Source organism: Zootoca vivipara, chromosome 10 (genome assembly GCF_963506605.1).
Source record: "Zootoca vivipara chromosome 10, rZooViv1.1, whole genome shotgun sequence".
Lineage (NCBI taxonomy): Eukaryota > Metazoa > Chordata > Lepidosauria > Squamata > Lacertidae > Zootoca > Zootoca vivipara.
In genome coordinates, this window is record NC_083285.1 from 31,905,451 (window position 1) to 31,932,836 (window position 27,386).

Consider the following 27,386-nt stretch of genomic DNA (forward strand, 5'->3'; position numbering starts at 1 on the left):
ATCCCCAACAGCCAGCCATTGTAAATTCCCTGACCAGCTGCATTGCAGGGTACGATAGCCCACCAAGTCTAAAGTTTAAATCAGGCTTCCTCAAACTTGGCCCTCCAGATGTTTTTGGCCAACAACTCCCATGATCACTAGTTAGCAGGACCAGTGGTCAGGGGTGATGGGAATTGTGGTCTTAAAACATCTGGAGGGCAGAGTTTGAGGAAGCCTGGTTTAAATTGCCCAATCATGGGGAGCCCACGGGGCAGAGCCTGGTTGGTGGAGCTGAGTGCAGAAGTTCCCACTCTAATCCATTAACTGGGGATAAAAGCCAACTGTGCCTAGTGTTCGAAGCACAGTTGGCCGATTCACGCCTGTACAACAACAGAAACATGAAATACCTCCTCTAGGGTCCGTGTGTATCTTTGTCTATAATCATCATCTTTCGATTCAGATTCTTTCTTTTCTTCCTGTTTTTCTTTGTCCTGTTTTTCTTTTTCCTCCTTTTCTTTTTCTTCGTTTTCTTGCTCTCTGGTTCGTGTACCACGACTTCTGCCAATAGTTTTTTCGGCTTCTTGAAGATCAGTCAGCGTTACCCCCTTTAGAAGAATTGCGCCCCCCAAAAAGGATAACATGTCAAATCTCCAGTATCTAATTTGACATGTAGACATTCAAACAATAACTTATTAAAGGTAAATGGTATTTTGTGAAACAACAACAACACACACACACACAAAAACCCTGAGGTTACACCCCATTTCCTAATCTCATAGTTCATTCTTTCTTGTTTGTTTCGTCCTCATTTTTCATAGCATCTACATCAGGCATCCCCAAACTTCAGCCCTCCAGATGTTTTGGACTACAATTCCCATCTTCTGGTCCTGTTAGCTAGGGATCATGGGAGTTGTAGGCCAAAACATCTGGAGGGCCGCAGTTTGGGGGTGCCTGATCTAAAAGCTCTTCCCTTGTATTTTTAATGTTGTTTCAAAACAGCTGGGAGGGACAGTATTTTATGGGATAAAAATAAATAGATGCTTAAAAAAACTTTTCCCCTGATGGCATGCTTTGGGGAAAATATATTTTCCTAGCCCAGAACGAATTGGTAGGCTACTGCCATGTGATGTGTGCATGTGGATATGTAGCTTGAAGTCAGAATGCAAATATTTAACTTGCTTTTCTGAAGAGGAGCTGTATTTCTCTGTTGCACTAAAAAATAAATAAATGATAATACTTGCCTCTGGGAAAGTTGTGTGAGGGTCCTGGAAAACACCTAGAGCCCAGTGAGGCAGAGGGAAAGGCCTGCTCCAGACAGGAAGGCATGCAGGGGCGGGGAGTTCTGGGGGTTTCTAGCTTCACATGATTTTGGGTTTACACGTGAAACCCTGGAATCAAACCCTCACATAAGCTGCAAGTTGCCTGTATATTATTACATACTTCCATTTTCACATTTTCATTCACTCTCTCTTCCTCTATGAACAGAAACCAATTCATAGGTATTGTACCGTCAGTGTATTGGACTAACACATATCCCCTAAACATATAAGATTCCTGTACCTGAGTGGATCTTCTGGACTGCCTTGCTTGCCTTGATCTAGCTTTTCTTTGGGATTCAGATTCTTCATCCCGAACTGGAGTGAGGTATGACCTGGAGTTAAAATATTTGCTAGCTAGTAATCATTGTAAAAAGTAATTGCATTTTTTGACAATAATTTGATAGAAAAAGGAGCAAACGAAGCCTCTCAGCTAAGTCACAAATAAATTAGGAAACTGAAGGTTTCAAACAATAACATGGTTCTTTTGTGGCAACAAGATCACTGCTTGCGTTTTGGTGTAATTCTGCACTGAGCAGATACAAAATTCATATTCTGTTAATACAATTACATTAGAACAGGGGTCCCCAATCTAAGGCCCGGGGGCCGGAGGCGGCCCAATCGCCTTCTAAATCCAACCCGCAGACAGTCTGGGAATCAGCATGTTTTTACATGAGTAGAATGTGTCCTTTTATTGAAAATGCATCTCTGGGTTATTTGTGGGGCATAGGAATTGCTTCAAGTTTTTCCCAAAATATAGTCCGGCCCCCCACAAGGTCTGAGAGACAGTGGACCGGCCCCCTGCTGAAAAAGTTTGCTGACCCCTGCATTAGAATATCAAAACAAAAAATAAAAAATTCCTTCCAGTAGCACCTTAGAGACCAACTAAGTTTGTCATAGGTATGAGCTTTCGTGTGCATGCACACTTCTTCAGATACACTGAAACAGAAGTCACCAGACCCTTATGTATAGTCAGAAGGTGGGGAGGGGTATTACTCAGAAGGGTGGTGGGAATGAGTGATTGGCTGATAGGAGTGGTAAACCTGTTGACGACTTCAGTGTATCTGAAGAAGTGTGCATGCACAGGAAAGCTCATACCTATGACAAACTTAGTTGGTCTCTAAGGTGCTACTGGAAGGATTTTTTTTGTTTGTTTCGACTATGTCAGGCCAACACGGCTACCTATCTGTAATTAGAATATCAAGTTAGCACTTTAACCTAAGGATCAGCAACAGAAATAACCAGGATCAAACTGAGCCTTCTGAGAGGTATTACCTGCCACTTTCCTAATACATATGCAACAGTGTTTTTAATGAGTTCATGGCAAATGGCTATGAGATGTAGGTGTGGGAGGGCAAAAGCCCTGACTGGGAATCTTTATTATTCCCTCCAAATGGTACTCCAAGTAAACTAGTTGCTGATGAACTATACTAGCAAATGTTTTTATTTACAACCAACTTGAAGTGTTGCTGCTTTGCAAAACTGGTTTTAAAAACATCATTTCATACTATTAGATCTCTCAACACTCAATCACGCAAGGATTCTATGGCAATGGCCTAGTTTAGATGCAATGGGATACCATGATTCCCAATTACAAAAATGTGTTGCAACAAACTTGCTCCTCATCTCTCCTTTAACCAAAAGAAACAACTGGACACTTCCTTCGGGTTTTTGAATAAACCATAGCTATGTTCAAACTCAGGAGACTGGTTCATTCTACATGTACTTACTTAACAAACCAGAACCCAATTGTGATTATAGGTCAGGACTTGTTGAATCCAACCTGCTGGAACAGACTACCCTTTCTTGAGTTTAAATTTAATGGGGGGGGGAACCTGTCAGGTCACTAAGCTAAATAGTAAAAAGAGACCTCATTATTTATAAAAGTAAACATTTCTCGAATTACCCCAAATACCACCTTCAAATTAATTTCTAGCATAAGGAGAACACATCTTGATAGACATTAACAAAGTATTCAGCTCATCCAGAAAGTTTGTGGTATGTACATTTCTGAACATTTTGCTGTGCCACTTCCTTTCATTTATTTTCTGCCCTGCTTCAGATGAGATATCTTAAAGATACCAGAAACCCAAGTGTCATAAGTGTTAAGCATACTGCACTAACATACATTAAAAATGCATTAAGCCTTACAGTTAGCTATTATGTTTATGCCTCATAACCTATGCCTCAGCTAAGACGGTTTAAAGTATGACCATTTAAAGAAAGTGGGGGAAATATGAACAGCAAACAAACACTCCACAACATATTCTTAGTAGTAGGCAATTCGGTCATCCTAGGTTATTCTAAGCAGCCAACAAACTCACATAACCAAACACTGAACTCTCCATGAATAAATTGCAACTACCTTGGGGCCATGTAATAACTACCAAGATGTACAGTCATGGGGAAAAGAAAGTGCACCCTCCTTGAATTCTGTGGTTTTACATATTGGGACGTAATAGCAATCATTTGTTCCTTACCAGGTCTTAAAATTAGGTAAATACAACCTCAGGTGAACAAAAATTCACGACATAAGATGGAGAAATCATGTGTAGAAAAACTAAGTACACCCTTACTGCTGCCATAGCAATTAAGAGGCTAAGTAGCAGATGGGCTGCTAATCAAACACCCTTGCTTATTTGATCATCAGCAAGTGTGCCCACCTCTATAAAAGCTGGGGTTTGGGCAGTTTGCTGGTCTGGAGCATTCAGGTGTATTTTAACACAATGCCAAGGAGGAAAGATGACACCATGCTCTTAGAGAAGCAAGCGCTGCTGCCCATGAAACTGTGAAGGGTTCTAAGGCCATCTCCAACCAATGTTAAGTCCATCATTCTACAGTGAAAAAGGTTTTCAAAAGTGGAAAACATTCAATAGAGTTTCCAAACATCTCAGGAGTGGACGTCCCAGCAAATTCACCCAAAGGTCAGACAGTGCAATGCTCAGAGAAATTGCAAAACCCCCAAGAGTTACATCTCAGGCTCTACAGGCCTCAGTTTGCATGTTAAATGTTAAAAGTTCATGACAATACAATTAGAAAACGACTGAACAAGCATGGTTTGTTTGGAATGGTTTCCAGGAGAAAGCCTCGTCTCTCTAAAAAGAACATGAAAGCATGGCCTTGGTTTGCAAAGTTGCACCTGAACAAACCACTAGACTTCTGGAACAATGTCTTTTGGACAGATGAGACCAAAGTGGAGATGTTTGGCCCTAATGCACAGTGCCACGTTTAGCAAAAACCAAACACAGCATATCAGCACAAGCAACTCATACCGTCAAGCATGATGGGTGATGATTTGGGCCACAGGACCTGGGAACCTTGCAGTCATTGAATCAACCATGAACTCCTCTGTATACCAAAGTATTCTACAGTCAAATGTGTGGCCATCTGCCCAATAGCTGAAGCTTGGCTGAAATTGGGTCATGGAACAGGACAAGGATCCCAAGCACACTAGCAAATCTACAACAGAATGCCTGAAAAAGAACAGGACCAAGGTGTTGCAATGACCCAGTGACAATCCAGACCTCAGCCTAATTGAAATTCTGTGTAGGACCTTAAGAGAGCTGTGCATAAACAAATGCCATCAAACCTCAATGAACTAAAGCAAAGTTGTAAAGAAGAATGGGCCAAAAATCCGCCACAACAATTTGACAGACAGATAAAGTCCTACAGAAAACAACACATGATATATTGCACTGTGTCATGATTTATTTAACAGAAATGAAGCCGAAATGGAAAAGCCATGTGGGGAAAACTAAGTACACCTTACAATTCAATAGCTTGTAGAACCACCGTGGTTAGGAGCAATATCATGTGTTGTTGTTCATCTGAGGTTGTATTTACCTAATTTCAAGACCTGCTAAGGAACAGATGATTGTTATTACATCTTCATATGTAAAACCACAGAATTCAAAAAGGAGGTAGGCACCTTCTGGACAACACAATTTAAAAATCAAGGTAATTTAGACCATCAATAGAAATCTAAATGTGTTATTTCATCCTGTGCAACACACATGCAAAACCTTGACACACTGGTGAGAGTGAAGAAACAAACTGAATGCCTGAATTTTGAACTTCCTTGCTTTTTCAGCTCCTCTCAGGCTTTTTAACTACAGTATAGTATTGTTAAAATAAATTAAAAAAACACTTATAATAAAATTTAGTCATTACATACACCTTGCATTTAATCCTACATATATTATGCAACACTTTTAATGAATAAAGTTGCCTGGTTCACCAACTTTATTCCTATATTTCCAGACACGATCCTTCTTCAAAGCATACAATGTGCATTATGGCAATACTTAATTGTCTTCTACATTGATCTTTGAAAGAAACTAAGAATGCAGTCTCAGAACATTCAAGTTTATGTGCATTTATGCCAGAACAAACTAAGAACATTGCCACACCTTAAAAACATAATAGGTTACGGGCATGGGCTTTCAGAATTAACAACCTACATCTTCAGATGAATGAAACAGGAAGATAAGCTGGTTTGTGTATATATACTTTGAAAATGCCTAGGTTAAGTCTAAATTCTGGTGTTGCTTCTTCTCCCCACCAAAATACCTTCTTCTCTACCTCCCTAGAATATTTTGTGAGGTCAGTGGACAGGCAGGTTTGTTTGTTTGGCAAGATCAAATGGTCCCTAATATGAAACTTTGCAGTGCTTTGACCATTCCTCAAAATAGAATACTTGGCTCTCTGTATCGAAGGCCACTTCTTAAAGAGATATTGTGTGCTACTTTCTATATCTACAGTACCTGATAAATCTACTGGCATGTCTTTACAGATATTACAGCAGCCTTTTTATTTTTTTAAAAAAAGCTTTTTCTTATTTCTGAGAGGGGAAATGCACAGCAAGTTCAAACCATGGCATTTTCCTTAACACACAAAGTCACTTGGGAAGAAAGATGACAAAAAGGATTTGGGGCCCAAACGACACATTTCCACAGGAAAAACAAGAAAACATAAAAACAGCAACGTAGAAGAAAAGGTGCTCTCAAACACTGACATGTACAACTTGTTGCATTTATGTTTATCAAGGTTTAAATACATATGGTGTATCTATATTGACCAGAATCTTATATGTTTGGAAACAGTTCTTCCCATCTAAAAAGCTGATAAATTCTTCTCACAATTCATGAAACTGAAAAACTTTTCCCAGTTCTCTACAGATAAAGAACTGCTGTGAATGTGGAGACACTGAACATGCATACAACTCTCCACCTTATTTTTTTTTTTAAAAAAGTGTCATAGAACCATGGGAACTAGTGAACACAGAAGATCTAAAATGGCTTCCCATTTTTTATTTTATTCCTTGTTTTATTCTATATTTGATATTTTGTTGGAAGCCACCCAGAGTGGCTGGGGAAGCCCAGCCAGATGGGCGGGGTATAAATAATAAACTGATGATGACGATGGAAGCTGAGGATTGTCTACATGTTTCCCATCACATATATTACATGTGGGCAAAATATCAACCTATTTACAATTGTATTAATGTATCTTTTGTGAGTAGGCATTTGTTCACCTCACATTAATGAATCACAGCACAAGTGAAGCATCATTCTCAGAACTTTTTACACACCTGCGTCTCTCCCTGACCTCTGAAGTTGAGGACACAGTGCCAGAAGTAGTTGTAGTCAAGGCTGTGGTAGTCGCAGTATTTACAACTGATGGTGCAACAGGAACGGTCACTGCCGTAGGAACATTGTCTTTGTCTCTCTCAGTACTATCCTCAGCCCATAAACGATTTGAGGTACTATAGCATCATAGCAACAACACAAAAAGAGAAAAGGAAACAGCTAAACAATGAAAGCACTTTACTAAAACAGTGTGATACAAAGGGATGGATTTTTTCTTTTTTTAAAAAAACATACAAATTTGAGACTGGTTTTGCTACGGAAGTATCTACATAGCTCCTGGGGAGCTTTACTAAAAGTAAAGCTTTGACTATATTTTCACCCCATTCCTATATATAATTTTTTACCCGTTCACAGACATGCATAGCTATTGCTTTATAATGCAAGCTTCATTTTGAGCCAGATTGCATACTGACCACAGGTAACAGCAAAAATGAAAAAAATCCAGAGCCCAGTACCTTCTACACAAAAATGCATGCACATACATAAAGCACACAGTGGACATAACACAAACGACATTGATGGTCCCACCTGCTTTGTATGCCTGCTGTTGCTGAACCCGTTGTAACCTTTGTAGCAGTGCTTGTGCTGGAAAGCAGGCTTTTCTGAAGACCAGCGGGGGAGGTAACTGTTGATACTGACGTAATACTTGGAATACTAGAACTAATCAAGTCATCTTGTCTTCTACCAAAGGAACTACTGGAAAAGTAATTGAATTTACAAAAATAAGCATTGTGTATTTATTAAGTTGTAAATCACCACCCATTCTTCTACCAGTTTGATGAGCCCTCGATTTCCATCTACTGAATAGCTCCAGATATTTGTAAAAAAGATAAGCATAATTACAAAAACTCTAATTTCCCTACAAAGACTACAAAGATTGTAAACCCAATTTTAACATCATACCAATAAATCTGCTTGCAATCTTATAGCACACTTAATAACACTGTGTTGTTGCTATTACAGGCCATCACTTACATACAGAAAATCATTGCGGATTAAAAGTATCATCAACTAAAATATATGAGCCAAACTGTGTCTTAGACATCACTTACACCGAGCATGACCATCACTGAAGGGCAAGGATACTGCTGCAGTTGCCTCATGAACAGTTTAGCATTAAGAGGCAACAAGGAAGCTGTTATAAGAACTGAAAGTGCAGCTTTTCTGGAAGCAAATAACTGAAGAAGCTGTGACTAGCAGTCTTTATTCATTTGGGATTGGAAAGCACCAGAACCATCTTTTGCCAAACACTGATTTCCTCATTCAGCTGATGGCTTTGTAGTGTTTATCCAATGAAGGTATAATAATAAAACAGCTCTTACCAGTTTCAGGTAAATAACTAATGTATAATACACAAAACTACACCTAACCTTCTTTTAAGGACATGGATATTGCTGTCCTTTATAGTACTATTTGAAATGCAGACAGTATAAAATTTATTATCTACCACCATGCAGTTCTTTAAAAACACCTGGAATTCCTTATACTTTTAACATCTACAAAACATACACTATTTACCTTCTTTGATAGGTTGTGTTTAGTGGTGAAGATCCTTCATTTGAGATATTTTTCTTTGCATCTTCTTCCCATTTTCTTCTTGTGTAAGAACCACTACCACGTATTAAACTGGCTGACGTATCCCTGTTTTCTTTCTCTTCAATGTCAGATGTACTGGCCAGTCGTCTTGGAATTGTAGGAGCAACATATGCAAGCCTAGTTCCTTTTGTATCTTTATCCTGCAAGAGACATTTTTTTTACAAAGTTTACAAGTTTGACTTAGATTACGATTTTTGAAAGGTTAACTGCATGTGTAGCAAACATGACCCCAATTTTAATTACATACATACATACATATATATATGTATATACACAACTTGCTCCCATCAGTTTATGGGCCAAATAGTGAAATAATGTTAAAACAGGCACACTGTTTCTGGAGTTTCTAGTTCATGTGTAAAAATAAGCATCTATCAATAAAAATTCTAAAAGGAGGCTGCCCCTTATGCTTTGCATATTTTACTGTAAACAATGTCAAATAGAAACTGGCATTTGAGGAAACAAATAATTAGTTGTCAAACCTGAACTAAATTACAGAGCCTAACAGACATGACTGGTAATTGTACAGAATTATGCTTCCTACACAAGTTGTCTGGAAAGTCTGGCATTCCCATCACTGAACTACACTGAAAGTGATCTACTACAAAGAAAGAAAGTAGTTAAACCTTGTACACAGAGCAACTACACATTAGGAAGCATCTCCTATTTGAAGGATGGAAAAAATGCCACACCATTCTTGAAAGCACATCCTTTCCCCTGGAAACTTTGCCCAAGGAACTAGATGAAAAATGCAGAAAGACATACAAAGATCACTGAACCCGTCTTTGATGAACGGAAATCTTTCATGGTACACCACATACCAACTACTAGTGCCTCTTAAGACTTCACCAGAAACTAGGCACATAAGTTCATGATTTGTCTTCACAGCTTTAAGGAGTAGAAACTTTATTCCATGATATGTGGAAGTCAGAATTTGGTAAGGAATTCATCATCTTCAGACACTGGTCTTTCTTTTTTAAAAAATAAAAAAACCATCACCATCCATAATTTAATTATGTCGTGTGTTCTGGAAAAATGTTACCTTGTCTTTGTTGTCTAATGAAGAGGACAATCTAGGGCTTGAAGCTGATCGCATAACTCCTGTCGAATCCTTTTCTTTCTGAGTTTCTTTGCTAGCTGTAATCTCTGCCAGTGCCCCATAACTGCCAGTCTTTCGAAGACCTAGTCTCCATGAAGCAGGAGACTCATCTTTCCTCTCTTCTTCTTTGGGAGAAACCTTAGTTGAAGTTGGGAACTGTAAAACACAGGGTTGCTTTTCTGTAAGTCTTGTTCTTCCAAGTGTCCTCTGTGCAGTCAAACATTTGGAAGTGTACATACACAGGCCACAAAATGAGTAATTCCACAACTTTGACAGGAATGGAGTATGTCTGTGCCCTTCTCGCTGACATATTTGCCCTTGTGAGCATGAACCACGGGGCTAATGTATTTCTCCTCAGTTCACATGAGATCACCACTGGTGGCAAACCAATAATTTTTAAGACAAGTTGAGTTTCTATGCTAGAGAAGGAGGGTAGGATGTGCAACTGCACAGAGCACACTTGGAGAACAGGGATTACAGGCAAGCAACCCTGTTATCTCCTTCGTGATCTTTGTGAAGTCCCACATTTGACAAGCAAGTAAGCAACATTGTCTAGTACACATTTATCCACCATGGACTCTAGATTCAGGGAAAGCAGTAGTGGACTTGGCATTGCTTCACTCCCTTCTTATTGAATTCCAACACTGCCCCAGATGCAAAGTCGCTTTTGGTGTGTTTAGGTATTGGGGAAGAATGCTAGCCATTCATCCAACAGCTCTCTTTTTACTTAGCTTTATACTCTTAACACAATGGTTGTCCATTGTAAAACATGGTTCAGAGCAACATGAACTTTGATTTTGCACAGCTGCTACAGAAATCCACCCTGAACCTTGCTGCTTACCACTGTGTTCTGTTCAGCAATCACTAATATTCCTTTGGAGAAATGTACTCTGACCCAAAACCTAAGTTCCAGTAAGCCTCCTTCATGAATCCTTGATTAAATCTGCTAGTGCCCGGGTTGTGGGTGGCCTTCCTCAAAATAGAGGCAAGGGGAAGGAATTATCTTTACTACAAGGTATAAAGGTAAAGGTAAAGGGACCCCTGACCATTGAGTCCAGTCGTGACCGACTCTGGGGTTGCGCGCTCATCTCGCATTATTGGCCGAGGGAGCCAGCGTATAACTTCCAGGTCATGTGGCCAGCATGACAAAGCTGCTTCTGGCAAACCAGAGCAGCACACGGAAACGCAGTTTACCTTCCCGCTGTAGCAGTTCCTATTTATCTACTTGCACTTTGACGTGCTTTCAAACTGCTAGGTTGGCAGGAGCTGGGACCAAGCAACGGGAGCTCACCCCGTCACAGGGATTCGAACCGCCGACCTTCTGATCAGCAGGCCCTAGGCTCAGTGATTTAACCACAGCGCCACCTGGGTCCCTACAAGGTATACACTTCTTAAAACCTGCCCTATCACCAAAAGTCATCTAATTTAAACTGTTAAATAAGATAGCAGGGGAAAGGGGGTACTGGGAGAAAGATAAATAGAACCTGCCAAGTCATCCAAGATAACACAATGCAGAGCTTGCTAGCTGCAATATTTTGTGGCAGTTAAAGACATTCACCCAACCTTGGATCATGTAGATGAGGGCAAACATGGCTGCCAAGGTAATAGGTACAAGCAAATGACTTCTGTCAAAGCCTAAGAATTTCTACATGGTGGTCTATGTTTGCTCACAGCAGAAAGTGGGACTATACAGAGATCACAGAAGAAAGACACATTCTCAACCTCAGTATTTTTAATTCCAGAATTCCATGCTTCATGGTATATTTCAAAATAAAACTCCCTATGGATGTATACTGTATGTATGTGGAAAAGGAAGCAAGACCTCACACAATTTCCTGAGCAAGTTAATAAATTCCAAACACTTGGTAAATCAACTTTTCAAAGGTTAGCTTTGTAAACATTACACTATAAACTACTAATTAACAATAAGATGCAAAAGAGACACACCATTTAAAATCATGCAGCTACAGTGCCAATATTTGAATTAACACTTGTTATTTTGCAACCTGGAGGGGGAAACCACACACAGAGCCCTCACCAGAGACTTTTCACCTTTACTGGGAACAAGAATAATGCCAGTTTTACGTAAGCCCTGCCTCCATGATGCAGGATCTACAGAGTCCACCACAGGCATGATAGCAGGAAGAAAGTCATACTAAAGCCAATTGGGACAAGACATATAAAAGAGATATAAAGATTGAACGAAAAAATATGTTGGCTTTTAATTTAAAGGTCTACATGTTTTAATGCCTACTTTTTATGGAACTGCAGTAAAAGCAGTCAGCTTTTTTCAGCACATATTCACAGAATTATAGCCATGCAGTGGTAACTCGGGTTACAGATACTTAAGGTTACAAACTCCACTAACTCAGAAATAATACCTCGGGTTAAGAACTTTGCTTCAGGATGAGAACAGAAATTGCGTGGTGGCGGAAGCGGGAGGCCCTATTAGCTAAAGTGGTACCTCAGGTTAAGAACAGTTTCAGGTTAAGAACGGACCTCCAGAACAAATTAAGTTCTTAACCCGAGATACCACTGTATATGAGCAGAAGTGTACAAAAGTCAGAAGAGGTCCTATCTTTGAACAGGGAAACAGGAAATTCAAGAGGGAAATAGCTCTAGCCCTGTTTATTTTTTCTCTTGTGAAAGAAAGCAGCATGGAGATTGGAAAGGAAGAGCTGGGTAAAAGGATATGCACTGGAATGGAGAAGCAGAAGGAAAATGAAGAAAGGAAATAGATTGAAAGATAGGCAGTATGTTTCTTTTGCACCCATACTTTAGGCACCAGAACTCTATCTATGGTTGTAATTTAAAAAAACAACATGAAAATTAGTACTTGTGCTTGAATGGGCGGGCACACCTCTGTTCCATGACTACGTACTTTCGTTGTTACTCCTTTACATGGTTACTTTAAGATAGGGTGAGAGCAGAATCAGCTGTGCAGTGCATGAGTAACCTCACAACTGTGTATACATTTTGTTACAGGCTTTCATTCTCAAAAAATCTCAGCCAGACACAGATTAGGGGACCGAGGAGAGGGAAACTGTAGTATGAGGAGAAGGTTGAAAGACCCATTTTATAAGTGGGCTTTCCCTCAGACAGGACTGGCTACAATTCCATAGTTGAAATAAAAACCTATTTTTTCACATTTAAAATGAAAATACAGGAAAATCTATCAAATTAGGTTTATGAGCATCTTGGCTTCTGTCAGAATACTACTCGTTATATTGAATTGTGCTAGCATTCTTCTAATCATGTATATGGTGGTGATTCATTCTTCCCCACTTTAACCTCCTCAAGAGAGTTGGTATTTCAGATCAACTTGTAACTGCCTGTTACAGCCTCACAAGTCACTCATGCTATGCCTCCTCTTCCCCACCAGCTCTACACGGCTGTCACTGTTTCAGAATTGGTATTTCACAACAATATTGCAAACAGTTGTTACAGCACCAACACTCATCCATATCATGACACCTCATCCCACCAGCTCCACGCTGCTGCTGCCACCACCTTCTCACACAATCAATGTGGGATTCTCCTAGATATTTGTCCAATCAAGAAAAAACAGCAGGGAAAGAAACATACAGCCTCCTCTGTGTTATAAAGGTGGCTGCATGTGCAAAGCTGCAGTCTTTCTTTAATGAAAGCAACAGGGTGAGTAGTAAATTACAAGGCTCTTTTTGGAAGATATACCTTCAGGGGTTTTTGATATTGCTATTTTATCATCTATGCACACTTTTATCTATTGTGTGAATTTGTTCCTTGAAACACTGCCTTATTCCTTACATACCTGGCAGGTATGGGTCTCCTGCAAGACCAAATATCTCAGAAACCCACTCAACAGTAACTCAGAGCAGGGTTTTAAGTGTGGCTGTCCTTGTTCTGTGGAACAGCATTCTTGTCGAGATACGACAGGCGCTCACTATCTGTACTTTCTGGAAACAATCAGATGTTTTTGTTCCAACAAGCCTTCTCAGCTGGATGAACAGGTCTCTGCCACGGGTATCTATTTGGCGTTCTCCCCCCCCCCTTTTAATTCCTTTTTGATACTGTTTAAAATTGTTTTAGCTGCTTTATATTGTATTCTCTACAGCACCTTAAGACATATATGGAAGGTGAATAATAAATTAATAAGAATGAATTTTAAAAATGACGTCTCAAATTCTTATTTGCAATTTACCCGAAAATATCAATTTGAGGCTTTGGGGGGCATTAACTCGTATCTAGTAATTGATCTGAAGGTGCATCTTAGGAGGAAAGCATTGCAGGTCATAAAAAGAGAACTCAAAATTACAGGTGTGTTAAAAAAAATACTCGGGCAACAAGTATTAAAACTAGATCTTTCTCTTGGGATAACACAACAAAAACAGGTATTTACTGACTGTTCCTCAAATGAAGCAAACTAAGAATTTTTGCAGAATTGACATCATCTCTATGTGTTCTAATACAGAAAGCTAACAAAGTAATTAAAAGTGACCAACTATGTTTATTCTACATGAAGTTTGCCCTCTACATTTTAAACAACCTTCCTGACTAAGCTAAAAGGATGAAAACCATATTCATTTGAACACACACCAACTTCATGAATGGCTATATGTAGACTACAGTAAACTAAGGCAGTAAGGCCCCAATCTCAAGTGAAAAGAGGTGTACAAGGGGGAAAAGATGTTTTAGTAAGCCCAATGCATTTTTTAAAAAAACCACCTCTTCCTCAGGGAACTCTTGAACATCAAATCTGAGCCTGGTATCTGCAGGTACAACTTGCTCCCGTTTTGAATGAACATGCCATGGATTGTATCCAATAGGCCCCCTCTTTGATTGGAGGCTTCCACACAAAGAGAATGAAGCAATTTTGTTGATTCCCATCACCTTCTATGCTGTTCCTACCCAACCATCTGAAGCCAATTTGGGAAAAAGATGGAGGGGGAATTGGAAGTGGCAAAAATGGCCTCCTCTCCCATCCGCTGAGGAAAGCTTCCGCTGGTCAAAACACCATTGGATACAAACCTATAATCTTATTTGGCATAATATCTGAAACCTTGAGAGCCAGCGTCAGTCAGTGTAGGCAATAGTGAGCTAGTTGGGTCAATGATCTGACTCGATGTAAGGCAGCTTCCTATGCAACAGTTGATCAATCAAGGCATTTTAATAGTGCGAAGAGTTCATGATATCATGTGTACACTTTTCTCTTAACTAAACAACTGAAACAAACTGTTTTACCTTCTTCATGGGGGATGTAGGTGTCACTTGACCAGTAGTAACTGATGGTGTTGTCACAGCTATAGGAGCAGCTTGCACATTGGTGGTATTTGAATTATTTGTTGTAGGTTTGTTCTTGTCTGTAAATAAATCATTTAGAGGATAAAGTAATTCACAATCCATTTAAAGATAATACTTTTTACATTACAGAGGCACAATAAAGTTTACAGGCACCGGAGTGGGGTGGGGTGGGGTAGACAGGTATGTTCTTTTTCTTTCAGGTGTTCCCATTGGTTATTTTGCTGCTTGGTGAGTCTGAAAAACTGAAGGGAGCGTGGCTGTCTCTCACAATTGTTTGCTCCTGCCAGCAATCATGTGACGAGGAACAGCCCACACCACTGGCCCTGGTATCACACAAAGTAAATAAGGGGTTTGGTCCACTATGGAATAAGTGTCCCAGTCATAGCTGCAAGTCTCCTGTTTTTCGTTGGAAACCCCTGGATTTTAATCCGTTTCCTGCTGTTCTCCCAAATGGAAAAAAATCCCGGATTTCCTACCTGCCAGAGGCTGCATTTTGGGTGCTGGTGCCGCCCGATTTCCGGTGCCCAGACATGGGTAGCACGGCACCGGAAGTCGCTTCTACGTATGTCCGGTATGTGTAGAAGCGACTTCCGGTGCCGCTCTGCCCATGCCTGGGCATAGAAGAGCACTGAGAAGCATGGACTTGAAACAAAAAAAAAACCAGCTATATTATTTTTTAAAATGTTTCTAGTCATTATGGCTACAGACAAAATTGTAATGCTATGATAACATTAGAGAATAATAAAATCACAAGAAATATGCAAGAACTGAGAACCATGATTGCCCATCATCTCTGAACCTGGATTCAATTTCATTAGCACCACTTAAGGCAGTACTCTCTCTCTCTCTCTCTCTCTATATATATATATATACTATATATACTGCAATAAATTAAGGGGACAATACCGTCTGACACCTTGTGCACATCCTCACAAGCCTAACATTGCATGCAGTAGAAGCAGGACTACCAGGGCAGGTGAATGTTGACCATTTAGGAGCCTTCCCCCTTCTGTTTTATTAAAAATATTTTCACCACATCTTTCCATTAAAAAGCAATACACACTTGGCACATGGAAGGGAATGGATGTGGAGAGGGGCTGGAACTTCCCCAGTGTCTGTTTAAAAATACAGAGCTGTGTTTAAATAACTGTACTTTAATAACACAGTTTCCCAAGAAATACAGTGATGTGTTTGCTTTTTAGTATTTCTCCACTTGAACAAGGGAAATTTAAGTCCTTTTAACATTCCAATGTTTATTTCTCAAATCACTCAAAGCTCCTTTCATTTAAATATTAAATTTAAATTCACACTACACAAAATATACACCAGAGCAGGCTCTAATCCACCTAGAATATTCCAGGTTCCAAAGAATTTTATTGTGAATCCACCTTTAAATGAGTAAGAGGGAAAGGGGAAGGTACGAATTTGGAACACAGAGTTTCAGCTCCAGGGAAAAGCCTAAGTTCTCTAGCATGCCAAATAAAGTATGATGAAAGCCTTGTTGATATTTAAAAACCTCTAAGTTTACATAAATTAATTCTTGTGTCACAGTCATATTTTCCTGGCACAAGACTGCATAGTAGCAACAAAGAAAACACAGTAATGAGAGTCATATAACTCAAGAAATGCTGACATGATGAGTCTGAAACTTTTAAGCTGTTAGTGGAAGACATGCAGATACTATATATTAAATTGTGCTCCTCCAGCTTATAGCTGCTATTTAAGTGAGATAAATAGATCCCTTTTGATTCATTATTTTAAACTTAACCTTAAAATGTGTTAAAAACCATGAGGAAAAGGTAAGGAACAGGGCGTTTCTAGATATCTGCATGGCTGAAATTGCATTGTCATAGTGCTAGTTAGCTCTCTGATGCAGAATCTGACAGTTTTTCACAGCTAATTAGCACATTCTTGACATCTTCCAGATATAGATTTATTATATATGAATTCAAATAGATGCACCATGTGTGAGTTTGCTCTGTACAGTTTCTAGTTACTGTATTACCACATTCAGGTTTCTGGACAATCAAGTGACATAAATATAGTTAATTTTGTTTAAAATGACATATCTCATGGTTTGCACATCAATGAATTTTATACTTGTCCCTTAATGACCTCCAAACTTGAGGAAGTACAGTCATACCTCTGGTTGTGTCTGCTTCAGCTTGTGTATTTTCAGGTTAAGTACACGGCGGACCTGGAAGTGTTTACTTCTGCATTCTGCGCGCTTCACGCATGCACAGAAGCGTTCTGTGCGCTTCGCGCGTGTGCAGAAGCACTCTATCTGCACTTCGCACATACTCAAAAGCGCCGCTCTGAATACATACTTTTCGGGGTGAGAACGGCACCCTGCAATGGATCAGGTACATATCCAGAGGTACCACTGTAATCCAATGGTGAATTAAACTAAACTGAATGTAAAAGCAATTGTAAAGTAAAATTGTTGTTCTATGTAATACCTGTTTCTGCTTCAGATTCGGAGTCTTCTTCCTCATCTTCCTCACTAGAGCAACTGGACTCATCTTTCTTTCCTTCTTCCTCTTCATCAGCTTTTTCTTGCTCTAGAGACTCAATGTTTGATGCATTCTTATCTTGCTCAATGATCAAAGTCTCTTTACTGGAACAACATTGTTTTGAAGCATGAAATATTTATTGAATTATTGGCTTCAGAAAAAAAGAAAAGATACCAGGGTGGGCTGTGACAGGAGCACAGATATGGGCTCAGTGTTATTATGACAACTCCACTCCTTCCTATGTTTATTTAGTAAAGGTCACTTGCCTCTTACATGAGGGTTCATGTGTATGTGCAAAAATGAATAAAGACAAGAATCCCCATGACACACACCCTGGTAAGCACTTGTCCAGCTTTGGGAAGGAGGCAGGAGGGCTCTAGGACCCTGCTAGAGCCCTTGCACTGCCTTCCCAAAGCCAAGTAAGCCTGTGATCACAGTTTTGGACGGTGGGTGGGTGGGGTGATGAATCAATGAAGGGAGGGTTTCCTCTGCTCTATTTATTTCCCCACCCACCTACGCAAAGCTTTGATCAGTAAAATCAGTGTAAGATCATTTACCTATACCTTCCAAGTAAACATGTAAACGTCTTCAACATCCCCCCTACACAGTTTATTTTAACTAATCTACTTACTTTTTAAATGGTTTTTGAGATTGATTATTGTCCATGTTTGCTGTAGATTCAATAAGGGGTGATTTCTTCTCCTTTTTTTCACTATGAAGCTTTAAGAGATATGAAAAGATTCAATTAGACTTCTACAAGTGCAGATGCAAACACAAAAACATTTCAAGTCACCTGAAGTAGTATAACATTTAAAAAGCATTTACAAGATTAAGATATCAGGACAGATGTTAAGTGACAAATATTAAAATAAAAAAATTCCTTCAGTAGCACCTTAAAGACCAACTAAGTTTTTATTTTGGTATGAGCTTTCGTGTGCATGCACACTTCTTCAGATACAGACAAATATTAAATAGCTATATAATAAACCCTTTTAACATTTCAACATTGCTAACACTTTTTTAAGGACAATTAATAATAACAGCTGTATTTGCACATCACACTAAACTATAGCTGCAATTAAGCTTTGTCTCCCCCCTCCACATAACACATGGCTGGGGAAGATGACTTTGGAAGCTGTTACTTTCAGTTTCTTTCCTGGCCATTTGCCATGTTTCCCGCACTCTGTACTCAGATTAATTCTAATTATTGTTAGTTTAAACAAGCCAGGCTAAGAAATGAAAATGGCTTTCTTGAAAATGACTGAAGTAAATGTTAAAACACAATTTGTTACAACAGATGACATAATTAAAAAATGGATAATTAAAGCCCAAAGTAGAAGCTGCCTAAATTCTCCTCTCAGTAACTTGGGGTGGTGGTGGTGGGAGAACTCTTTAAGCTATGACTCATGTGATATACAAATGTGGCCAATGTGTTTCAGTCTTTGAACATTTCTGAATTAAAGCATCAGAAGCAAAATCTGTAATATCAAAGTAACTACGTCACTTGATACAGTGTAAGGCTAGGTATACTGCACAAATTTCCTTTTCAGTAAGATTTCTCATTTACTGTGTTTTCTTCATCATCAAAAATTAAATTAGCACAAGGACACAGAAATTGACTGTGTCCAGGTTTACAAAGGAACATCCTCAGTTCATCCACACTTCTGATAAATATGGACTCAACCACTGAACATATGCCAACATTTTTTTTATAAAAAAATTACCACCACCAGGAAGTTCAGAGCTACTCATCTGCACTTCCATGAATGGGAGCACACGCAGGAGCAAAATTATGTCACAGTCACTGCTGCTTCCCATTTCAACTTTTAAGTCCCCAAGAGGGGAACAGTTATTGCTAGGCATGCAGAACCATCACTTAACCTTCTTATTCGGAGGGAATTTTATAGCTGTTCATTTTATTAACAGCTCATTAACAGCTCCAGTAGTGCTTCCCTTCTGATGTAAAGTACTGTAATTGTAGGATTTTGGTATGAGAATCCTCACGCTCGGAGTTCTGGTTACTACCTAACTCTCTGCATAGTGTGGGAGAGGGATAATGGGAAAGAACATCAGTGCACTATTCGTGTTTTAAAAAAAATACCAAGCACCTATTCCATAAAGTGAAACATACATAAAATAAAGATTATGGCCTTTGGCTAAAACAAGACACTTATGAACTGAACATAAAATAAAGAATAGGCTTAGTGGTAGAGCCCAATGCTTTGCATGCAGATAATCCCAAATTCAATCTTGGTATCTTCCATTAAATACCCTCAGCTTAAGACTCTGGTAGTCAGAGTAGACAATACCAGGCTAGAGAAACCAATGATCTGGTTAGTTTGTTCTCACAGTACTGAAGGAGCTCACCATATTTTGTTTCTTTTGAAGTTCTTCTAAATATCCTAAAATGTCTTCATCTGCTACATCAAATGCTGTCTGACCCTGAAGGAGAAATAAGCAACAAAATTAAATTATGGTACCATTAACTTGTCGTACAGGGAGGGAGTATGCCATAATGCTAAGCCCAACACAAAGAATGGGCATGAAGTGTGAGCTTTGGGGGCATGAAGGGAGAAGAGTTTAATGTGAAGACTGACTTATTATTTAGTTACAGGTAGGTAGCCGTGTTGGTCTGACGTAGTCGAAACAAAATTAAAAAATTCCTTCCAGCAGCACCATGTAGTGCAGGCATGTCAAACTTACGGCCCTCCAGATGTTTTGGCCTACAACTCCCATGATCCCTAGCTAGCAGGACCAGTGGTTGGGGAAGATGGGAATTGTAGTCCAAAACATCTGGAGGGCCGCAAGTTTGACATGCCTGATGTAGTGTATCTGAAGAAGTGTGCATGCACACAAAAGCTCATACCAATGACAAACTTAGTTGGTCTCTAAGGTGCTGCTGGAAGGAATTTTTTTATTTTGTTTTTATCATTTAGACAATCAATCTAAAGTAGACCATCGCACTACATAGTGATTCCCTTCTACAGTTACTAAATAATGGGAATCATAGGGACTGTTTCAATCAAAGGGCCACAAATACAATCAGTTTCAAGGTGATCATTCTATCAGCATGTGTCAGAATTGTTCCTTTTGTGGTTGTCCTGCAAATGATTGTGAATTGGACAATAGTTTCCAAGTCACAGGAAGTAACAGTTCCACATTAGTCCAGTATAAAGTGGACTGTCACTCCTGGTGATTTGGAAACTATAATTTCTATTTAAATTCCTGTAGACATTCAGGAAGTTAAAGAAGGGGAAATGATTTACTTAAAACACTTTGTTCACTGAGTTATAAAGAATTCTGCAAATGAGTAAAGGAATAAGCCAAACATGTTAAGAGTTTTCTTGGCTAAATGCACAATTCATACTGGAGAGTCTTCAGAATGTCAACTTTTTATTTTTCTTTAGTAATATGCTATGATTTGAACTGCTCCATTTTCTATGTTTGGCATTTATATTTAATACTAGTCTCATTCAGCCCGTTAAGAAAACAGGCGCTAGAGGTGCGACGGGGCCGCGGCCTTCCCTCACTTCCTGCGCTCGGCCGCGGGGCGCGCCAGGAACACAATTAAACAAAGCGCTCTCCTGTCGTGTCCCGCGGCCGAGCGCAGAGAGGGAGGGAAGGCCGCGGCCCCGCCGCTCCTCCCACAGGCCAGGTAGGGTTGTCAGGAGGAGGCGGCGGTCAAGTCCCTGTGTCCGTGGGGCACATGCGCATTAGCGCGGACACAGGGACTCAAGGACTGGATGCAGAGACACAGGGACTTTATTATATAGGATTATGAGGAAGGGAAGATGCTGCTTAAACGATTCACTACACAGATGCATTAATGGCTAAGTTCTCAATCTTTTATTAGTATAGCTTTCGGCTGTCATGTCTATAGTCAGCTACTGCTTGTTTCTCTTATGTGTGAGAGCCTTAAGAGAAAAGGTTACAGTGAGTAATTCTGAATTTAGATATACCTTTGAGACAGAGATCTTAAATAGAAAGTCCTACATTGGAAATAATCCTCACTGAGATAACTAGAGTGGAATACACTTTCTTTGCCTATCCCATATTTATTTAACCTTCTTGGGAAGAAAGTAATTCTTCTCATTTCCCCTTTATACATCACATTATACTCTAGTACAGTAAAACTTATTAGGAAGTCTGCCAAATTTGCACACAACTTTCTTATACCACATCTCTAGCAATGTTCTGTTGTAGCTTGTCACTCATCTTGCAACTCAATGCCTTACTTCATGCATACTGCTTATGGTTGAGTGGTTTTATCCAATGGTGGCACTGCCTCTGCAGAAAGACTTCCAGATACACAAGGACAAGACAAGCGATTTTTGCCAATTCCTCAGCTGATTCCCCCAAAAGCTGTTCTTGAAGATTTGCAACCCTTTTATAATAGAAGGGACATGCCAAGGATTGCAATAGCTAGGGGAATTGGTAAAATATTGGTGTCCCGAGGGGTGAGGGCAGTTTTATGATATAGCTCACAAATCGTGAGTTCAAAGGAAAATAATTAGAGTTGCAACTATTTAGCAAACCTTAGTAGCTTCTTTGAGTCTCAGCCTTTAGAGGTGTAAAACACTTCCATTAACAAAATCTACTAGTTGAATAATGTCGACTGCTCATAGACAGATAAATCTCCTCAAAACTTAAATGCCACCCTATCACTCCACTGAATATGACAGCACTGTGATAAGAGTGTCTAAGCTTATTGCAAACTTTGTAATCAAGTGTAATGCTTTTCAAAATAAATCTTCATAAAAAGTTTAAGATACAGCTCTTCTCTGTAAATTTGGCTGGAGTAGCAGTTCAGAAATACTTCTTTCCAAATAGGCCCATAGGGTGGGAAAACAAGATATGAGATTTGGCAAGGGGCTGGGGAAGCTTCAACAAAAGGGAGAAGAAACCAGATGGTGTTTATAAGAATGAAAACAAGACAAGACATGCCACCAGAATTTATTCAAAAATCTAGCTCCACTTGAAACCTTCAGCCAACAGATCTTTTACTTTAGCCATTCAGTCCTTATATTCTTCCCTGCGCAATCTCCTAACATTTGTTTTAACACATTTTAACATAAAATCATTGGGGAAAGATGTGTACTTTTGTATTTTAAAATGTGTACTCAAGATACAAAAAGGACTTTCTGGAATTATGCAGTTGTTTCCTGAACAGTATGCTCCTCTTAATGAAGTAAAAATGTGTGTGTTTAGTAACTGTACTTAAATGAACTGATTTCTTGCATTTTATTAAGGATTAAAAATTGGTTGCATTCACCCAGGCCTGCCCCTCCAAGCAGAATATATCAGATCAGGATTTTTATTTATAAGCTAACTTAGATATGGAAATCATCCAGCCATGATAAAGAATGACTTCAGCCATACTGTATTCTCACACCGATACACAATACAGTCAGCAATTATGTAAGGACATTAACAGCTGCATCACACAAAGCCCTATACAGTTTGGGTCACAAGTGTGTCTCCCAATGTCTCCCATCCTCAGCTTTAAGATCTGTGGAGGGGTGACTGAGAACTGTTTTTTTACATCATGGGTTTAACAGTAAATGCAATGATTCTAATACCTAATAATTCAAATTGTGTACGAACTGCTTTATAATTGTAGCTAAACCATGATTTAAACAAGTACTTCAAACAATAGCAAACTAATAAAGTGGCTTATTTCATAATTCTTTATAAAGTATTTTTAAATGATCACATGGCAGCTCAGATGCACATCTGAACTGCCAATGGTCACATTAAGGTAATCCCTTGGTGAAATTCAAATATATTTTATATGACAACTAAAAATAGTTCAAATTTCAAAGCAGCATTTTATTTTTAGACCGCTAGGATCATTACAAATTAGTTTCACTTGTTTCTAAGATGTACAGCAAAGTGTCTAAGTAGCAATAGCTAATATATAATAAATAACCTAATTTTAATCAATAGATCAATAACAACACATTTTGACAAAGATTATGCAAAAGTCCTACCACTTTGTTGACAGTCTCCATATCACACAAGTTTTCCACTAATATTCGACATGCTTCTTCTTTACCCCAATGAGCAGCCGCATGAAGTGGTGTCCAGCCATCATAATCTTTAATATTTACATCATAGCCAGCCTGTATTAAAAGTCTAAATAAATTTGATAAATCAAATTAAAAACAGCAAAACAACTGAAATAAAGTGCTATAACATTTAAAAAACTGAAGAATTTGCTGGCATTTTCAGAGCACTGAACCATGTGAAGGGTTTAATGAGCATAGAAATTGCATTACTGTGGTACATTGGTTCCCGAACAGCTTTTTTGTTGAACAAATAGGCTCCCAAACACCGCAAACCCAGAGGTAAGTGTTCCACTTTCGAACTTTTTTTGGAAGCTGAACATGAGTGCAGGAAGTTCCTGCAGCCAATTGGACGCCGCACCTTGGTTTTTGAACGGTTTTGGGAGTCAAACAGACTCCCAGAATGGATTAAGTTTGAAAACTAAGGTACCACTATATTTTCTCACATGGACCACCATTATTTGTTTACTCTACTGCAGGCATGTCAAACATGCGGCCCTCCAGATGTTTTGGACTACAATTCCTATCTTCCCCAACCACTGGTCCTGCTAGCTAGGGATCATGGGAGTTGTAGGCCAAAACATCTGGAGGGCCGCATGTTTGACATGCCTGCTCTACTGAATATTACAAAAACTTAAGAATATACTATATTTTTATTTTCAGATTTTAAACTAGCAATAAACATACAGTGGTACTTACGAATACAGTGGTAGCTCGGTTTATGAACACAATTGGTTCTGGAAGTCTGTTCATAAACTGAAGCGTTCATAAACTGAAGCGAACTTTCCCATTGAAAGTAATGGAAAGTGGATTAATCTGTTCCAGACAGTCCACGGAGTACTTAAACTGAAGTGTTCATAAACTGAAGCGAACTTTCCCATTGAAAGTGTGAGGGACAGGAGCTACCGGGAGGTCCCTCCCCTCTTAAGTACCAGTTCGTCGCCCAGCGCGAGCAGAAGCGGGGAGGGGGATATCTCCAGCGGGGATTCCGGAAATGGAGGACGATGCTCAGGTAGAGTACCAGAGCCACTGCCCCGGGCTGGAAGGGAAGAGGGAAGCAGGGGAGGAGGCCGATCCCGCCGACACCGGAATTACGCAGGAGACGCCGGGGGCGGAGATTCAGTATTCCCAGGCTTCTTTGCTGGAAAAAGACGTGTGAACCTCCATTCGGAGGTTCTGACCCAGACTGACAACATGTACATAGTACTGTCTCTGCACTGTAAATAGCTTGCACTGAATAAAATGATGAAAAGGCAACGCAGTGAGAAGTCGTTACTCTAGAGTAGTCACTACTGCATCCGTGACAGAAAGTAATGGAAAGTAGATTAATCCGTTCCAGACTGGTCCGCAGAGTACTCAACCTGAAGCGTACTTAACCCGAAGCATGGGTGTAATTGGTTCTGGAAGTCTGTTCATAAACTGAAGCGTTCATAAACTGAAGCAAACTTTCCCATTGAAAGTAATGGAAAGTGAATTAATCCGTTCCAGATGGGTCCGCGATGTTTGTAAACCGAAAATTCATAAACCGAGGTGTTCATAAACAGAGGTTCCACTGTAACTCTACTTACGAATGTTTCTACTTACGAATGGAGCTCTGTCCGCCATCTTGGATGTGGTTTAAATTGGATTTTTTCTACTTACTAATTTTTAGATAGGGTTGCTTCGACTAACGAATTTTTTCTCCCAATGCATTCCTATGGGATTCGACTTACAATTTTTTTTACTTACGAATGTACGTTTGGATCGCATTAAATTCGTAAGTAGAGGTACCACTGTATAGGGTTCACTGCACAAGCAGACACCTACTGACAAAGCAGGAATTCTTCCTCCTGCCCCCCTGCCCTCTCTCCCATCTGCTACATATTTTGGGGGTGCACAGAACAGAGAAAAGGAAGGGGAACTCCTATTGTTCTAAAGGAAGTCTGCTTCACTGCCAGGCAGCCATGCTTGAATATCATCCATGGAAGGGTAGCAGAAGTTGTGGGCATCGATGGAAAAGCAGGACACACAACAAACATCCATTTGAGCTTAAGTCTAGCTTTCAGTAGACTACACTCACAGTGAGAAACTTTCAGAACATACACTAATATATGCTAAATATTTCTATATTGACTAAAAAGGTTGTATTCACAAAGACTTTAAAAAGTCACAATTTTAACATGTAAACCAAAGAGTTTACATGTGGAATAGTCTAAACAACAGAAATTTGTAACTACAAAGTGTGAATCTGCATTATAAATTAACTTACTTTAATACTTCTGTATACCCTTTAGCAGCAGCTACATGGAGTGCTGTGCCACCAGATTTTGCATGCCGAACATCATTTATATGACCACTGTTAAGCCACTGTCTTGCATCTCTAAGCATTATTCGTTCTTCTTCTTTGCGAGCTGCCTCTATATCAACCCCTGAATGGAAAGAAATATTTTCATTTCAAAATATGTACATAAATTCTTATTCAAATGACATAAACATTGACACAAGATATCACAGGAGCCTCACCCAGCATTATGGAAGCTGACTGCAATAATCTGCCGCCTCTGCTCCACTTTGGAGGGAAAGAGAAATGAGGAAGGGCAATGGTACTCCTTCACACACTGAACCATTTCAATACTGTATTACTTTTCATAAAACACAGAATAGATAATGCCTTGGCAGAGTCATGGGCTCAAAGTTCAGTGTGGAACAGGACCAGTAGCCATGCATCAGCATACATTGTAATATAGCAGAAAGCTAGCACGGATCTACAACAGGTACTCAAGTTGAGCCACCCAATGATTTCCCAGCACCACCTGAGAGGAAAGTAAAGGCAATGCCAGTCTGTGCGATACACTGCTGAAGGTGGCACCCCCAAGAAGAGTCAGGGCATCTTGTGAGCAAAAGAAGACCTAGATTGGTTGGATCCTGTTCAGCAAACTGGCTAAGCCAAGACATCCAGCATAAAAGCAAGGCAAAACAGCAGGTCAGAGAGACAATCAAAGGTCATAAAAGGTAGTCTAGATGAGTATGGTATTGGCAGGAGAAACAGGTAAAAAAACTTGTGTGGGTTAGGACCCAGGAATTCCTTATTTCCATACTCTTCATTTCCAGAAGATACAGCTATCGTCTTCAGTGTTCTCTAGTTTCCATGGCTAGGCAGCAACTCTGAATGCACAGCCTGTGAAACTAAATCATAATATAACAGTTCTGGTGACCTACTTTAGGGGGTCTCCCCCACCCCTGGAATGGGAATTAGTTCCTTCACCTACAGGAAAACCTCCCATTCCAGCTCAGGTGAAATGGGAGGGTGAAATGTATTATACATTCATTCACAATTAAAATTATCTAATGCTCAACCCTTCCATGTAGTGAAAAAAAGGCATGGCCATGCCAGTTTAAACAGGCAAAAGACATATGACACAAAGGAATACAAAGGAAAAGTGGGACTGTCTTTTCCCACATGAGCTAAACTGGGGTTTGCATTGGTCATCCAGGGCCTTTTTCCATTTGCCCCCTTTTCATTGGTGCCCCCCCCCACATTCTGCAGGGAGGCACACCTGCAAATATCATTATCTATTTTTAGGTGTCAGGAAAAAACATTTATTTAAACCCAGGCTTTCAGTCCTTAATTTGGAGTATTGTGTGCATTTCTGTCCTCTTTATTATCTAGCTTTGTCATGTACGTAGCTTTTGGTTTTATATATAGTTTTAATGTTTGTATTATTTTGTAAGTTGCTTCAGGTCACTTTTTATTTTAAAAAAGCATATAATAAATGGAATACAATTATTACTGTTACTCTTATTTTCAAGCCACATCCTCCAATCAATTTATGCATATAAATTGGCGTAAGTTAATAAGTAACTCCAAAAATTCATATATCCATTATGCATTGAGAATCTCATATTTATTT

General features: G+C 39.5%; 1 protein-coding gene across 4 annotated transcripts in view; it reads right to left on the reverse strand.

The window, feature by feature from the left end:
• The window catches only part of PPP1R12A (protein phosphatase 1 regulatory subunit 12A), a 101,098-nt gene that overhangs the window by 20,804 nt on the left and 52,908 nt on the right, over window positions 1-27,386 (reverse strand). For 2 of the 4 annotated variants that reach the window (XM_035128543.2, XM_035128544.2), the window contains exons 4-15: window positions 25,745-25,904; window positions 23,422-23,566; window positions 19,799-19,873; window positions 18,063-18,151; window positions 17,378-17,535; window positions 14,859-14,977; window positions 9,582-9,794; window positions 8,462-8,679; window positions 7,472-7,639; window positions 6,886-7,059; window positions 1,540-1,630; window positions 387-584 (exon numbers count right to left, since the gene is read on the reverse strand). In XM_035128543.2, coding sequence (XP_034984434.1) covers window positions 387-584; window positions 1,540-1,630; window positions 6,886-7,059; window positions 7,472-7,639; window positions 8,462-8,679; window positions 9,582-9,794; window positions 14,859-14,977; window positions 17,378-17,535; window positions 18,063-18,151; window positions 19,799-19,873; window positions 23,422-23,566; window positions 25,745-25,904 — 1,808 coding nt within the window. The remainder of the gene's footprint in view (window positions 1-386; window positions 585-1,539; window positions 1,631-6,885; window positions 7,060-7,471; window positions 7,640-8,461; window positions 8,680-9,581; window positions 9,795-14,858; window positions 14,978-17,377; window positions 17,536-18,062; window positions 18,152-19,798; window positions 19,874-23,421; window positions 23,567-25,744; window positions 25,905-27,386) is intronic. The other 2 variants (XM_060279678.1, XM_060279679.1) reach the window with 2 other exon arrangements.